At 41.4% G+C, this 17,015-nt stretch overlaps 1 protein-coding gene across 9 annotated transcripts in view; it reads right to left on the minus strand.

Moving 5' to 3' along the window:
- The window catches only part of LOC142761703 (uncharacterized), a 155,385-nt gene that overhangs the window by 58,184 nt on the left and 80,186 nt on the right, over positions 1-17,015 (minus strand). For 3 of the 9 annotated variants that reach the window (XM_075883918.1, XM_075883920.1, XM_075883922.1), the window contains one exon: positions 5,023-5,385. In XM_075883918.1, coding sequence (XP_075740033.1) covers positions 5,023-5,385 — 363 coding nt within the window. Of the gene's footprint in view, positions 1-5,022; positions 5,386-5,887; positions 5,923-17,015 lie in introns of those variants that run through there. The other 6 variants (XM_075883921.1, XM_075883927.1, XM_075883923.1 and 3 more) reach the window with 4 other exon arrangements.

The following is a 17,015-nucleotide window of genomic DNA, read 5'->3' on the forward strand; positions in this document are numbered from 1 at the left end:
ATACGGCTGGGCTTAACACTGCATCATTTGTCTAGTCTCACAAAGCCAACTTCCTCCGGCCTCCATCTCTCTGTGCTGTAACTACACGATTCAAAAAACTTTGTTTTCCTTTTGAAACAACGTTTTAAGTGTCTGAGGCATTCCGTCTATACTCCGAAATCCCCCTGCAGTGTTCTAGAAAGCAGTGCATAAAAAAAAAGAACCTCACAGTGTACCATATGCATACGCGTAAGACGACTAGAAGGCGAGAGTCTCTTAGTTTTTATTGCGATAGCAATTACAAGAACATTTTCCACCGGTATTTGCCATCGCCAGGAGCGTAGGTAAATTTTTGGGAGGGGAAGGATGGAGTGCACCTTGATCTGAAGGGTGGGCATGCAAATGGTAATATTGGGCTATATATATGCCATGCCAAAAAAATATTTCGGGGGGGGGGGGGGGGGTGCCATCACACAGTTGGTGCCATTCTGTATCTGAGTGAGTATAGCACCAATGCCATGGCCGCTTGCATCGGTGCGAAGCTCTGTTCGAGCCGCTGGATCAAAATGAGCCAGAACAGGTGGTACGTGAGGGCGGTAATTAGCGACGCAAAAAAATGTTCTTGGTCCGTTTCCCAAGAAAAGGCCACATTCTTTTTGAGGGGATCCGTGAGGGGCCTAGCAATATCTGCAAAGTTGAAGACAAAGCGGCGGAAGTATGAGCAGAGCCCAATAAAACTGCAAACTTCTTGTGTAGAACGTGGAACCGGGAATTCTCAGACTGCACGGACTTTGTTGGGGTCGGGTTCAACACCAGTGGTGTCAACAAGGTGGCCGAGTAGTTTAATCTACCGGCGTCCAAATGAGCATTTCGACCAATTCAGTTGGAGACCAGCGGAACGAAAAACGTCAAGAATTGCCGAGAGACGAGACAGATGGCTTTCGAAGGAGGGCGAGAAAACGATTACATCATCCAGACTCGATGAATGCTCAATGACGTCTTTACTCAGCATTTTCGCGACCTTCGTCTGTATAACTTGGTGCTCAGCATGTGACAGGCGACAAGGGCGTTTGTGGAGTGGACTGGCATCGCAAGTGTCGATGCGGTGGGTTACGGCACTTGTGCGGCCCAGGGGACGGTCGTCGACGTCAAAGATATCCAGGTAAGAAAATAGAACACCCCGGAGCGCTGCAACTTTGGAAGGTAAGAAGAAGGTAAAAGAACTTTCGTTTATGTACTCTTATATCAACGTGACGCTAAAAAATAATCACAGATTTAAGGACACAATCTCAAAAAACTTAAATGAGAAATTTAGTCGAAAATACACAGATACCAGCAATGAGTCCATAGGTGAGAACGTTTGCCATTGCATCGCCAATAATAACAATCCTTATATAATAACAATAATAAGAGGCACGACATACCCCGGCAAGCTTCTGCTGATGGCAGTTCTAGCCTAACCAGACCTTCAAGCCAAGCCGAAATCGCGACTAAACCAAGCATGCACAAATTTACCTACATGAGTAATGTACAGGTTCCAAATTAAGATATGCTGTGTATGCAGCCGACATTCAAATAGTTCATGTACCAATATGGAAGCTAAAAAATGCTGTAGTCAATGTGAAGGAAAAAAAAATGTCCTCGTTCTTCTTCACACCATAGGCTCCCACGATTATGAAAACTTGTGTAACGGTGAAATTGGCGAGTTCAAGAAGAGTTAAACAACATGAACATGATGTCACCAAATGACACAGGGGCTCAAACGCCCTTGCTGAACATGTAGAATCTACAAGCCATCAAACTGACTGGTCACGCGCACATGCTGTAGTAAAAGAAAAAGTTAAGCCAGCGACATGCCTGCCCGTGGAATCCCTGCACATACAGACAACTTCCCACATGCTGAACAGGAGTGATGGGACACTTTTGACAATGTACTCTCAAGGCTTATGTCATGTACTTAGGCGTACTTAAAGGGACACTAAAAAGCTAGAAACAATGATGTGGTTTAGATTAACAAACTACATTCTGGGAACTTTGATGCCTTTTTTTTTTCACTATCATAAAAAGAAAATAAAAGTTGAAGTTTCATTCTTAAATTTTGTTCATAAATATCTGCACATGAAGACCTATTTCAAAATGCACTGTTTGTCTTTTCATAACATTGGCCTGAGGAAATTTTCTGCAACTTCGTATGCTACATATATGGCACCTACAGATGATAATGTGCTTCATTTTTATTGAATAGCAGTTATGTAGGACCCAGTACGTCTTCAAAATCTATGACATCACAGCGCGCTTGGGATAGGAATCTTAAGGTGGCATCTTCCCCCGCATTTTTTGTGGTGCACATTCTCGCTTACCAAACGTTCTGCCACGGTAAGAATGGTGTTTTAGAGATTGTGAAATTGTACTATCCTAACATGCAAAAAACAGTTTTGCTCTTTAATATCTTTTTAAATACGCTGTGCCTTTCTCATGGCTTTTATTGTGAACAAGCCTCTCACATGAGGTGCCGAAATGTCAGTAAACTTTTTTTTTAGTGGTGTATCCTTTTGAGTTTGCACTAAGAGGTGACAGTTATACACTGCCTTTATTTCCCACCTCTTCTAGAAGGAGCGACTTTTTAAGCTTTGATCAATTGTAATGCTTATTTTTGTAACAAACCCACAGACTGCAATCAGTTTCCATGACCTGACCAAGTTTTTCAGAAATTCCGTGACTTTTCCAGGTTGGTAGTAGACACCCTGCTAAGTGAGGCTCACTCAAGGAATATCATTGATTTTTCAAACTAATGTCAGTGACCAACTGCGGGCCTTCGAACAGGCTTGTGAAGCAGTGAAAATGGAAGATCTAAAGCCAAGTTGGAAAAAAAAAACTTTCAGTAACGTTGCTACCTACCACCTTGGAAAATTTTGCAAGTGCTATCTTGTGAATAAAAGGCCTGTGATTGCTGTATATCCTCACAAAAACTTCTCAAGCAGCGCATTGCAACATCCATCTGGCACACTTCGACTACGTTTCTGCCACTGGGCATAACAACCAAGGCCTTTGAAAGAGGCATGAGAACCAAACAAAACTATATTCTGCCATGACCTCTGCCAACAAAACTGCAGTAGACACACTCATAGAAGCTGTTCTGATGGCACATGTGTGGCCAGCGCACCAAGATTGAACTAACTGACCACTGCGAACAAAACCATGGTTTTTTACTACAGTGATGAAAGCGACATTTTCTTTTTTGGAGAAGATTCTGGAGCAGAAAAAATGGTGCTTTGGAGCAGCCTCAAGTGTCTTGAGCAAAAAAAAATGCTACAGATTAGGGTTTCTATTGGTGTTTTTGGAGCAGATGCATGTTCCTGACAACTCCTCAAGTCTAAAACATCACTTAAGCATCTAATAAATATTCATATTTACAGCTGAACCCCTTTAAAAGAGACACTGATACAAGAAACAAACAAGCATGAGCAACACAAGTGTGCCTACAATAAAATACAGATTGTTATACTAACAATTTGTAATGCTCCTGATGACTTAATAAAATCATTTCTGATTCTGAGAAGAAAACGAATACCAGGTGCCCTGCTTATAAGACATATCTCATATAAGAGACAAGAATTGCTGCCCAGAGCATGTCTCTTATAAAGCGGTTTAACTGTATAAATAAACATGCAGTATGCTGGTATGCAGCTAGTATACAAGCAGTATAGTTGGCGTAAACCATAGGCGGAGAAAATGGGGTCAAGAGAGTTCGGACTTTTTTGATGTTCAGGCTAAGGAGGACACCCCTAGCAAGTGTTCCACTTGAGATTTAGCTTTAGCACGTGATATAACCGAGTTAACAGTTAAGTATAGCACAATAGGCTTTTTAAATGGCTTTTTATCTTTTAGTGCGTGCCTGTGTTAAGTGCCCCTTAGCTGTGTGAACTATGGAAATCGAAAAAAAGGTGAAAAAAGAAAGAGACTGAATTAAAAAATGCAATTGCTCGAGCTCGAACCCCATGCTCAGTTTTCTTTTAATTTTATTTGAAAGCAGGATTTAATTCCTATATATATATAAATACAACGCATATTAAAAATATGAAATGGACACCATGGCCTGATATGTGTCACCCCTTGAGGTTTTTCTGGGTTTACGCCACCGAGTAACATACTAGGATGATAGTGTATACAGCTTGCCTATGGTTTCGCTTAGGCTCACGGGATGGTCCCATGGTTAAACTTTATCATTCTTTTCAGTTTGCCAACATCCTTTCAAAGCAGGTTTGGAGCAGTTACTAGCAATTATTGCACTTTGACGCTGCATGAAGCAGCATTTCTCTTTTAGAGCAGTTTAGAGCAGTTGGAGCAGCACTTCCATCATTGCTACTATCATGATCATCTATACCTACCACACAGCTCTTAAGGTATCGAAAGTTGTAAAAAGGCACAAAGTGCTTTCCTGTCCTTCACTTCAAACTATGGTGCTTCATACTTCAGCTCGTAGCTTTTGTAGCTTCCTGCCACCCTCGAAGCTTTAAAGCAGGCATTCACTTGGGAGTCGTCTCATTGCTGTATCTTTTTTTCGTATTACCTTCCCCTACAAACCATAGAACAAAAATTATAGAAAAACGATGCCTGCAAATCGACATGAAGGCTTTACACTACCGTGAACCTGTGCAGTGAAGCCAACTTATGCACTGAAATCAGCGCATAAGCTGCAAACCAACTTTGGCTACCCATTGTCTGTATACTTTGTTCAAACTTATAGGCGATAAAATACGGCACCTTCAGTGCAACCAAATAAGCATAAGTCAGTGAGAGTGATGTAAAAAATAATGCAGTCGCTTTCTGGACCCAGAGAACAAGTCATTCCCAAAACTTGTGGTCTATACATGAAATTTCACTACAACAAACTTTTTATGCACACCCTGTTAGCTTTGTTGTGGATGCAACTATAACAAAACTGAGACACATACAACACCAGCGATACAGGCCTAGTTGCTGAAAAGACGGCGGACCACATGTCATGCAGGACATATTCCTGACGGTAAAAAAGAAGCTTACCAGAAGTCATTCAGGACTGCAAATGCATCTTGGAACAACATCAAGGGTGTAGTGGTCCCGAGCACAAGTAAAGGGTTCAGTGACAGGTCTTCCCTTGGCCGTCGCAAGGGAGGGTTCAGTGGCACGTCTTGTTTTGGCTGTTGCAAGGGGTGGCATTCACCAAAGCTGTGACATCCGGGCACTGGGTGCAAGAGCCCAGAAATTCCAGATCTCTGGGGCCCCTCGCTAGCCTCCGCTTTCTGCTCTTCACCTCCAATGCTAGAATCGTTGTTCGTAGGTGGCTTGCGGTATGATGGCATCGTCAGGGAACTTGTGGTGTTCCAAGGACTGAGTGCAAGACACAGAAACTGCCTGTAATACACACTTCACAAGCAGAAAAAGTACCCAAATAGCATTATGAATTTCACATCAACATTAGCCACAATGATCAAGCACACATGCTTCCCAACTGTACTGGCTGTACCAGTTAATCTTTACACAGCGATAAACTTCAGCATATGTAATTTGGTATGAAACAGACAAACACACTGACAGGACAAGTGCTAACTGGCAATTTTTCATTGTGCAACAGTTTTCCTAGATGTATTCGCCCCAAGATCGAAATGTGTCAACATCAGGTGGCCACTGGTTAAAGCGTGCCTTGTGTGGATTGGTCTTTGCATTGTCTGCTAGCCATGTAAGGCTAGCATATGTGTGCACAATATGTTCATCCTCAAAGGGCAGCTCATCCCGCTATGTTAGCACAAGCTCAACTGCTTGCACGTTTGCCTAGCACTATATACGCCAGCATTTCGACTTGCTCGCCTGTATATGCACTGCAGTAAGATCAGTATGTGCCCTCGCCGAGTACTGCGAGTTGTCGTACCTTCCATTTGCCAGGGTCATGTCGGTAAAGGTCTCGCTTTGTCGAATGTCTTGAGGGAGTTGGTGCTTCCTAACAATCATAGTATTTACGCGAAAAGACAAAATGGAGCTGCAGAACCACACATGCGATGTCTATTCTGTGTGTAAGTTTTCTTTATTCATGTTATATTATGATGATTTACATACCACTCTGTCATTGAAGCACTTTGTACTGAAGTGCCCTTGGCGTCATCTTAAACATAAGGAATATTAGATAACATATTAGTGAGTCAGTATTAACAAGGACGAAGAAGGCAGGTTGACCAAATCTTGCTTATTGTAAGTGCAGCGCTGTTGTGCAATTTGATGATGCCATAAGCTTTGATTTTACTAGAGATACTTTTTGCATTGCACGGTCCCATTACAATGAAATATTTGTGTCAAGTAAATTCTGCCACTTCAGTACTTACATTCTCCTTTAAAAAGAATAGAAGTACATGGCCATTGCTCAACATGAGTCACTAGGCGCATTTTGAACATTGTGCGAGCCCACTCGTCTGCTTAGATTTGAGTTCACTTTAAAGAATCAAGATGGTAAAAAAAATTGATCCAGATGGCATGCCTAGGTTATATCATATAATGTCCCGCAAAACACAGTCTTTTTTTACATTATTTTGAGCGCTTTTGTGGCATTGTTATAGGTTGACTCCCTTGAAAAAAAAACCTTTGTCTTATCAAATAACCAAACATTGTTGTATCACTGTGTGTAGATAATCGATTGAACAAAGCTGTATGTTGTTACCTTTTTGTATTGTCATATTCGTGGTTACTTTACCTCATTGACCAAGAATGAAACAAATGACGAATTCAGTCGCATTACAGTGGTCACGTGCGAATATCGCTTTCAATGACAGATTGTGTTCCTAACACTTGGCAAGCTTTGTGCATTCATTCGGTAATGGGCAACATACATATTACAAGTAGGCTGCAGTCAACGCATTTTGTTCTCCAACAGTCAGCTTGCACCGCTCACAAAATGCACACCACCTATCCACACTAGTGTGATGCTGGTGCTGCCGCTTGTACTCTGATCTTGGGGCGAGTACACAGTACAGGAGGCATGCGCCGCACACTGCGCATCAACACCACAAAAGTATGTATACAGAATAGACAGGTCCAATGCACTCAGTTGGTGCTTTTCGAACGTGCATCGTCAATGTGACAAGATTGTCCGTTTTCCTTCCTGGCACATAGCTTGGGTTCGGTCTATGCATTACAATGGCAACTTAAAACGAGCCCCGTTTATTGTTTTTACCAAGCAGAGCAGTCGATCATTGGCCATTCAAGTTGCTTGCATCCCTTGGCATACTGATGAAAAGGGATGGAAAAGGGTGGTTGCAAGAGCTGCACGTATTGACTGTCACCCGAACAATACAATCACAGTTTCATACCATATGGTCTCAGCCACTTGACATTTGTCGAAGAAAGCCTGTTGTTCGAATACCAAACATTGCCTGTCTCACTTTATCATACAAAAGTTTCACTGCATCGATTTCTCACAAAATCAGTTTTCCTTTAGCTTCACTTAACCACTAAAAGGACCGCTGGGCTAGCCGGTACTCTGTATCATGCGGCTTATCAAAGGACTATAGAAGACGCAAAAGTGATTGATTGATTGATATCTGGTGTTTAACGACCCAAAACCACTATATGATTATGAGAGACGCCGTAGTAGAGGGCTCCAGAAATTTAGACCACCTGGGGTTCTTTAACGTGCACCCAAATCTGAGCACATGGGCCTACAACATTTCCGCCTCCATCGGGAATGCAGCCGCCGCAGCCGGAATTTGAACCCGCGCCCTGCGGGTCAGCAGCCGAGTACCTTAGCCACTATAGACCACCGCGGCGGGGCGACGCAAAAGTGATGCAAAAATGATAAAGTACTCATATTTTCTGCCACCATGACTTGTTTGTTTGCATTCATAATCAACATTCTGGAAGGATCACCTTAGTGTGGAAGATTACCTTACATTCCAGGAACACTACTCCTTGTTTTCGAATCAATACAATCTGTAAAATGACCCTGGTATTCTGTGCTGTTACATTTAATACCATATGTTGCTTATCCTTGATGTAGCCATTAGCCCCAGCTTCAGTAAAAGCTATGGAAATGGTTTTTAAATCAATCTTTGTCACATAAAAAGTTAAATTTTGTAGCAGCTGCCCAGAGTGTTGTTGCAAAGACAAGAAACAACAAATAGACTGAGTCAGTGCTGAATTGTAATTACAGCTGCACAAAAATTACACCAGCAATGCATCAGAATATCTTGAAAAGCACTAAGGCATCAAAAGAAAGGAGTGAAAAAATATGGAACGAACCGATCCGAGATATTTCCAGTCTGATATGACTTGGAAGTTGCAGTCAGCAGCAGGGAACGTACATCGTCGCAAAACACTGTAGGTATCTCTACTGAGTGTTGTTATCCGAGAGTTCACATAAAAAAACGACGATAATTATGAGAGAGAGCTCTGGAAATATTGACCATCACTGACCATCCACCATTTCATCTCAATAGTAAATGTGATCACCGCTGCCAGAATCTAACCCTCGACCCGCAGCCGAGCCCCGTAACCGCTACTTCACTAGGTCGCACGCTTTTTCACACCACAAAATGTTTTGCTGCCAGAACACTTGCGCCACAATGAGAATCGTCATGTTACAGAAAATAAGTAACGGTTGTTACTGCTTTGTGTATTAAGTAATTGATTACAGCTGTCGAGTACAACTACAGAAAATCAACTCAGCAATTACAGAAATGTAATTTATTACTTTCACATCGCTTTCCTTCAAAGTTTTCTTTCCATAACGTAATAACACAAGTCTACTCGAACTACAACAAAGTACTGTGGCTTGCATGGTAGAGAGACGGCTAGAATTGTGAGTGAAAGCTGGGAAGCTTGGCGGGTTATCTATAAAGTCTTAATAAAAGCCAGGAAATAATGATTTTTGGGCTGGCCATTATTAAATCTTTATTTTACCAGGAAGAACAGGCAAATAATCTCAGCATGACGTACTCAATGACAGAAGCGACTTTTTACTTTTTAGAGCATACTTTGGAGCAGGGAAAGTACTACTTTGGAGCAGCAATTAGAACTTTCGGAGCAGGAAAAAATGCTAGCTTGCAACAGCTACTAGTGTCTTAGGAGCAGATAATAAATTTGCCATGCATTATTAAGAGTTCAGAGCAGTGTTGAAGCAACTAGTAAATATTCTTTGTTATGAAATGTATTTACCAGACAACAATCGAAATAAATTTGATGATGCGAACAATGGAAAGTTGTCAGAAATGTGCTGCAATATGAGCTACAATATGATATACTAGTATTTGGGGCAGATATCAAATTAAACCAGAAAAGATAAGCGCCACATTTTAGAAGTAACCAGGGTCCCATATAAGTGTTGCTGAATGATAGATAATAGGTATGAGGTAAAAGCAAATACGGCTCATTTTCACATTTTACCACACTAGCCTACCTATCCAGCTGAGAAAAAAAAGCAGCCAAATGGCCTATATGGTCAATATGACAGTTCTGTGGTACAAGTGGGAACAGAGCCGATAATGCTGCACATTAGTAGCACACTGAAATTAAAGCACACTGATTCTTCCTAAGGAATTATGAGTTGATTAAAGAGTAAAAGTTTGTCACTCTCGTTTTTTCAGCATTTCTCTTTTGGGGTAGTTCGGAGCAATTAAAGCAGCACTTTCATCCCTGCACGATGGAAGTATAATGAGGGTACCTCCTTGAGCCGGCAACATGGTGCCCAAATGACACTACTGTGTTGCAGAGAACATGTCTTATAAAACAGGCGAGCGCTTCAATTGATCACAATTTTTTTTTTTTTTTTCGGTGGCAGCAGTGAGACCCGCTCTTTCCCCATGTTTGCTGCGAAATTGCAACCAGGTATTGCTGAAAAGCACAACCCTTGGAACCGCAAATGAGCCGGCCCAGCAAACAACCAGCCCTGATTACTTCGAAGAATTTTAACTTCCTTGCACCCCCCCCCCTTTTTGCATCATTTGTTAATTCAAAAACCCACGTAATTCAAAGATTTTTCATGGCCCCAGAGACTTCGAGTTAACAAACCTTTAATGTATATAGATAAACAAGCAGAAGTTGCCGCTTTACTGTACTTCCTTTTAAATCATCCATTGATTGCTTTTTACATTTGGAATGGCCAAGGGCTACATGCGGAAGCCGTCTGATGATGATTTCCAGGAACGATTTCCGAACTTGACTCAACGATGAGCTGCATACACTTTCCAGATGTCTTTCTTTTTCTGCGACGCACAGCCTCGTTCTCATACTGCATTTTTAGTGTAACTCCTGCCATATCATACTATGCAAAATGGCAGTACATGCAAATAAATGATAAAAGGTGCAAAGAGAAGCAAAAAAGATGCACGCATTTTGCTGCCACCACAACCTGTTGCAACCAAACTAGGGATCAAGAAATTTCATTAGCTTCTTAGACAAGGACGGCATGCCGACACATTAAAGGGCTGTGTGTGTGTGCATGCACATTTTTCTCTGTCCACATTCAGTTGCACTAGTCAAACATGACACGCTTTACTACAAATGAAAGCTTCGGTAAGCGCGCTTCTGTAAAAGAAGCCATGTGGATGCTCTTTGAAAAAAACCTATTCACAAGATCTCCGTTTACCTAAACCATGATGGTCAGTACTATCACTGAATAAGTTGCTCGATTCACTTAATAAACATGCCTTGTTGCAAAACAGAAACTGGGATGGGCATGAGAAAGTTGCTAAGGTGCAAGCTCTGCTTCTACAAAGGCAATCCTAGTGTCAGTGTTTCTGCACACAGTTTCTGCAAAGGGAGCCATATATGTAACTCTCCCAAATGCAAGGCCCAATCAAATGGTGAAGCTGCCCAAGCATGCACATCTGTGGCCAAGGAATACAGACATAATTGTGAATGGGTGCATATAGGATGTCTCAGGAGAGAGACTTCATATTAGGTAGTCCCAACTGCTACTTCAAGTTGACCGTAACTTCTCTTGGTTATAGTCTATATGGCAGTGTTGGATGATTTTGCCATTCCAGCAATCTCGAAAGCCAACCTTTCGGAGCAGTCTTTCTATTTTGTAGCAGAGATGCCACAGATTCAATGAAATGTTTTTTTGAGCAATTGTAGCAGCATTCCCACCACTGAATTTAGAATTAAACAAAACGAATATTATAACTTATCGAACTGAGGAGCACTTGTGCTTTCCCGACTTTGTTCCACTAACCAAAATAATAAAAAAAACTTAAGTCACAAAAATTTTGTGAACCTCCAATTTTATTCAGCGGCTACTGATTCATCAATAATGGCAATGAAACTCATTTGCTCAAGTGAAACAGAAAAAAGCTTCCATGGACACTAGCACCACATTTCCGTCTAGTGGATTTACAGGAAACTCAATGCTGTTGACAGCTGCCACAAAGCGAGATCTTCCAGCATTTCATTCAACTACAATAACTTATTTTATGTTTTCTCCCTCGTATCGCTGTTTTTGTTGAAAAAAAAAAACAATCCTGGGAGTCGCTAATTCACTGCCAGTATTTTTCACTGCCAGTATTTTACACAGAGTCAGTATGTGGGTAAATCGCAGCAATGTTACCTTGTAGGTCTGACTGATAAATAGTCTGTCTAGGTGCCCGTGTAAGTGGGTATAGAGTAGACGAGGGGAAGTACATGATTTCTCACAGCGTGAAAAAAAGTTGCCAAATTTTCGGTGCCATGCAACGCTTTCGCTATTTTCTGAGATCGAAAACCACAAATCAAGAAGCAGTTGCACTACTGGCCATATAACAGATTAACCAAATTAATTGAAAAATCAAGAAAGAAGTGTAAATTTAAGGGCTCATTGTTTTGTTAGATGTCACACGTATCACATTTCGTTTTTTGTTGTAAAAGAAAGATAAAAGGGAAGACAGAGAGGTTAGCCGTTCCTTGTGGTAGAGCAAGCACAAGGAGGGCTCACCCGTCTTTAATGATACTCAGCCATGAAATAACTATGAGAGCGAAGTGATCGAAGCATATAAAATGCAAAGAAAAAAAAACATGGTTCTGATTGTGTACCGTCCACAGAGTTATCACGAAAAGAGGCTGATCACCTGTTTAGAGAAATGTATCATGCTCTGCGTTATCTTTATGGTACTTGCAGAGCTTCAGCGTGTTAGTAATTAATCGGATGGTCTTATGCGCAGTGTTTTCATCTGTACCAGTTGCATCACGTCTGTGTGATATTCCTTTCCAACCCTGTTGCTTCATTGCTAGTTCAGGAATCCTGTAGTACATTGTGTTATGAACTTGTGCAACGGAATAATCCACGATAATAAATACAGTTCAGGTAAGATTATAAATAAGTGCCAAGAGGTTGATGTCTAAACGAAAAAAGATATTTCATTTGAAATCTAAGAGGCATCATTTTCTTAATTTCTCATTGTCCACTGTTTCAATAGACCCCTTACTAGGCCAGAAATCTAGTAGACTCTCGTGAGCAATGCACAAAAAGCTCTTGGATAAAGCCTCTTCGCTCAAGTACAGCACTGCTGCATTACACATGTTGTAGTTGTCAATTTTCTTTACAATCAGAACTACTGGTAGCATTTCCAGTTAGGGCACAACTGGCACCCCTTGCTTCCAATTTAACTAGTTATGGTTTTCAACCGGGCCAACTGCTTCTAGCTGAACTGGTCGTGGTTACCGTTGGTGATCAGTCGAGTTATAATTGATACCAATTAGCTGCTAAGTGGAACCAGTTGCAGCTGGTATCAACTGGGACCAATTAGTTCCCAACTGAGATCAGTCGACACGAGTTACTACCAGCTGAAGCCAGTAGGATTCCCTGTTGCACATTTTCGCTCGGGGTTGTGTATCGGCATCCTTCAAGGCTGGGTTTGTCACTCTTTCAAACGATATGCTAGCCGCTTACCACCATGAATCCTGTGAAACATATGCAAACACAGTATAGGCACAAAAAAAAAAAAGCACTGCACATTTCTGGAAGCAATAAACACACATTGATCACAGCCACGTACCACGGTGGCACGGTTTTATGAAGAGTGTTCGTTCTCAGCCATGGTGATTGCATTTTGACTGACGATAACCGGGTGGTCAATACTTCCCTAGAGATTTACTGCGGTACAACTTGAGATTGGTACCTTCCTTCCCCCTCCACGCTCCTTTTTTTTTCATATGCATACTCAAAAACAAAGCATTTATGAAATGTTTGCCAGTTCTCTTCTAGTAAGGTCCAGTCCTCAGTAATTTCAAGCTGAGCTTACAGTTTCTGCTCCAACACTATTGTCTGAATTCCACAACTATCAGTCTAGATTAGAATAAATACCGTATGTGGGTCCCCTTTCAGTCTAAAATGCATGGAACATACCTTGTGCCCTTAAATAAAGGAGTATGACAGACAAATGGCCCATGCATTTCTTTGAAAGCAGCTGCCAAATATCTCAATTGATTAATCAACAAAAAACATCAATGTCGATTCACTTTTTTGTTAACTTGCCTAATCAAATTGATCATTGGTGATTCACGCTTCGAATTATTGATTTGCTCCTTGTGTCAGCACCTCCTATTAGTTAGTCGAGGCTTTCAGATTAAGTTTGAATTTTGCTGCCGTAGAAACTTGGCGATTGTTTAGAGACTCATGCGAACCAACAAGCGTGTGTTGTTAAGAAAGTAGGCACGGCTGATGCACCTGAGAGAAATGCCTGGCGTTCATTCTATTTCAACAATAAACCCAAGCCAAATACAAATGATGACGTCAGCTTCGTAATCAGATATTGTTGATTGGTGTAAGTGCTCAGAACTTATGCCAGCTATTCACTGGAGAGCTGCTGTTTGAAGTCTAGGAAGGTTTGTATGGCCAGAACTCAAGGCACACCGCATGTATAACACCATTGAGCTGGCCTTTTTAGCCAGTTTTAACAGTTTTGGTATCACTTCACTCAATCAATTCTCATTTAGAGGACTGCATCCAGTTTCACTTGAATGGTGGAAACGATACGCACACCTTTTCAAACTGTTTAGCGACCGCACACCTAAATTGAGTGAGGGCACAGGCGACAGTCCCTCAGCTTGCATGAACATCTGCAACTCAGTGGTTGGCTTTGACCTCCTCAGCAGTGTACGCAAAGCTGTAAACTTTTTTACACAATCTTCCTCGGGCACGCTGCCGACACAATAGGGCTTGTCGTACTTGAATTATTACAGGGCATCACGTAATAGAAGAAATGGCCATCTTCTCCCTTGGACATCCTTCTTTTTCCCCATATTTACTAGTTCTTGTGCTGCCACCAGCTTCTCTTCATGCCAACAAGGCCACTCACATCAGAAGCAGCACTTAGCACAGATTCTCGTTTTTCATTTTTTTTCTTTACTTCATTGCACAGGGGAAGATGCAAAAAAAAGATCCTTGGATGCATATTTTGGAATGCCAGCCTGCGCAGAGGCTGTTGATAATAAGAAATAGTGATGCCAGAAAAAGGGGTGCAATTCACTGTACTTACACAAGCATTGTTCACATCCAGCACATCCACTTACTTTAATATGCACGCTATTCTTATAAAAGAAGCATTGTGTGCAAAATATGTGGGGTGCACCCGAGTTCAAGGGGAATTTATTCACTGCATGATAAGTACATGAAACAAAAAAAAAAGAATTTAAAAAGTGTGGTATCCTCGGAATGGAAATAAAAAATCACATATCATGTGTCCTAATTTTAGAACACTGGCTAGTAAAGCGTCAATGGCTGCAAGAAAGATGTTGGTACCTCGTTTATGCTGATTAATGTATAACAGCCACACAAAAATATTAGTACAAGCAACCAATTGTTCCATCGAAAAAATCCCCCAATGCAAGATTTACAATGGGCTGCTTGAAAGACCCCTGAAAGCAACACTATTGAGACTTTTTTTTACTATAATCTGTAGCCTTGCATATCCTAATGCTGAAATTGATTTGCAAGAGCTCTGATCTGCCATTTAATCAATGCTAGCATCATAGCTGCGTCCCAATTTTAGTATGACTTCAAAGTGCCCCATAGGAAATCAGCGCCCCACCGCAGGCGAATGCCTGAGACTAAGTGTGAGGCTGAACCAGCAGTCTGGGAACCCACTTCCTGCCAAAAATGAAACAATGCGGGTCACCTGGAGCGATAAGAAAAGCATTCCTGGTGTAAGCAGCTAGAAACCCAGCCAGACAACAAAGCAATAGGGGCGAGGAACAGTCGTGGTTTTGTATGCACCCCATGAGGATTCTGCAATGTCGATAATACTCGCTTCTGTGGAATATCAGTAGGAGTATACTCCACACTTGTGGCAATGTCACCGGCGAATGAAAATCAAGACGAGCACTCACGGTTTCTTTGAAACCAAATAATGTATCTTAACCCATTAGGAACGAGTGTACTTTACAAAGTACCCTTTCTTATTCTGGAATAAAAGTATGTAACACTATATTCTGATTTTGCTCATTGAAATGTTAGATGCAAAGGGTTGTAGCGAGATAATGTAAAGTAAGCATATCGAATTTGTCCTATTTTTTGTGCTCTATGAGTCATTCAACTTTAAAAAAACATGAGCCTTTCTGAATTTCTTTCAGATTTTACAATTTATGTGTTGAAAAAACGGACTGCTTGTGCATCAACAAGAACAAAGTAATTCCTGCACAACCCGAGAAGTGTATAGACTGCATAGCTTTGCTCAGAGGTGTGATCAAATCTGGGTGTACTTTTTATAGTACAATGGGACTTCTTAAGAACAGACACATATTTAATCTTGTGCAGTGCCTTTAAAATTGCACTAGCCAATTTCCTTGAAGTAATGCTGTTTATTTTATGTTATCTGATATCCACGAGGCTGGGACAGATACCGCTGTGAATATGAATGAGCCCATTCAGGTTTCATTGTCGCATCTGACCCTTGTATAGACACTTAGGAGGAGGAGAATGACGACGGTACAAAGGGTGATGTGTGTCGACAATAAAAAATATGGAACCAAAGAAACATAGAGAGTATAGATTCTCTTTTGATCCTGAAAACAATTCTGTTTCGTAACGGCCAAAGACAAAGGGATAGTTTCTTTGCTGCCGAACGACCACACAGTAGCTTATATGTTCTGTAACTGGGTGGCCAAACAGTGAGAAAAAAAAAAAAAAACGTCGTCCCCTAGCAACTCTCCTCAGCATCTGTAACAATGTCATGAAAGGGGCTGAGCTCTACGATCATGCTGCGAATAACTACAAACATTTCATGGCTGAGACACAGTGGTACAGGTCTACATTTACCCACATGATAAAAATGGCTGTAGACAACACATATGGGGTCTGCAACTGCACTCTATTTTAGGCAGATCCCTAGCTTACAAGATGACAATTGCCCTTCACTTGCATAATACACATCACTTGGCGTTGTTGTACCCAACGGAAGTTTCAAGAGATCTACAGCGTCCGCTGAGCTTGCTATTACACTTGATCCATATATACAGACATTTTCACAAATCCTGCAAAACAACGCAGGTATTCCACAATATACTGGAATAGTGTTGCAGGAAGCATGACGTTACGCTTTCCATAAAGGGTCGGTACTACATTAAGCTGTATGTGCCACGATGACTTCGGTATTCGTTTGGCAAGGACTTAGCGTACCCTACATTCTTGCATCTCACCAGCTTTCTATCGCTATCTCGACGGACCAGCGTACTTTCTAAAGCAAGTGTTATCCCTTCTGTAAAAACTCATAAACGTCTATGAAAGTTTGCACGTATTGTTGTCTATTGCATTTATTTAAATGTGCTAAATCTTAATAAAATTCACTCAGTACTTCCTTTGTGGTCCCCAATGGGTTAATGGCAACATTCATTAGTCATAATTGGTCAGCAGTGCCCATGCATGCAAGACTATGATACAACACAAGCATCTCGAGTTATCAAACGCTGTGTCAGGGGACCAGAAATTTTGTTTTTAAATATGCATCACAGCTGCCACTCTCGTTAGGAAAGCGCCGAATGTAACAATTTTCTCACTCCAGGCCCTTGTTTTCATTCAGTAGCAACTTTACAGAATACAAGAA

The sequence above is a fragment of the Rhipicephalus microplus genome, unplaced genomic scaffold, assembly GCF_043290135.1.
Source record: "Rhipicephalus microplus isolate Deutch F79 unplaced genomic scaffold, USDA_Rmic scaffold_22, whole genome shotgun sequence".
Taxonomy (NCBI): Eukaryota; Metazoa; Arthropoda; class Arachnida; order Ixodida; family Ixodidae; genus Rhipicephalus; species Rhipicephalus microplus.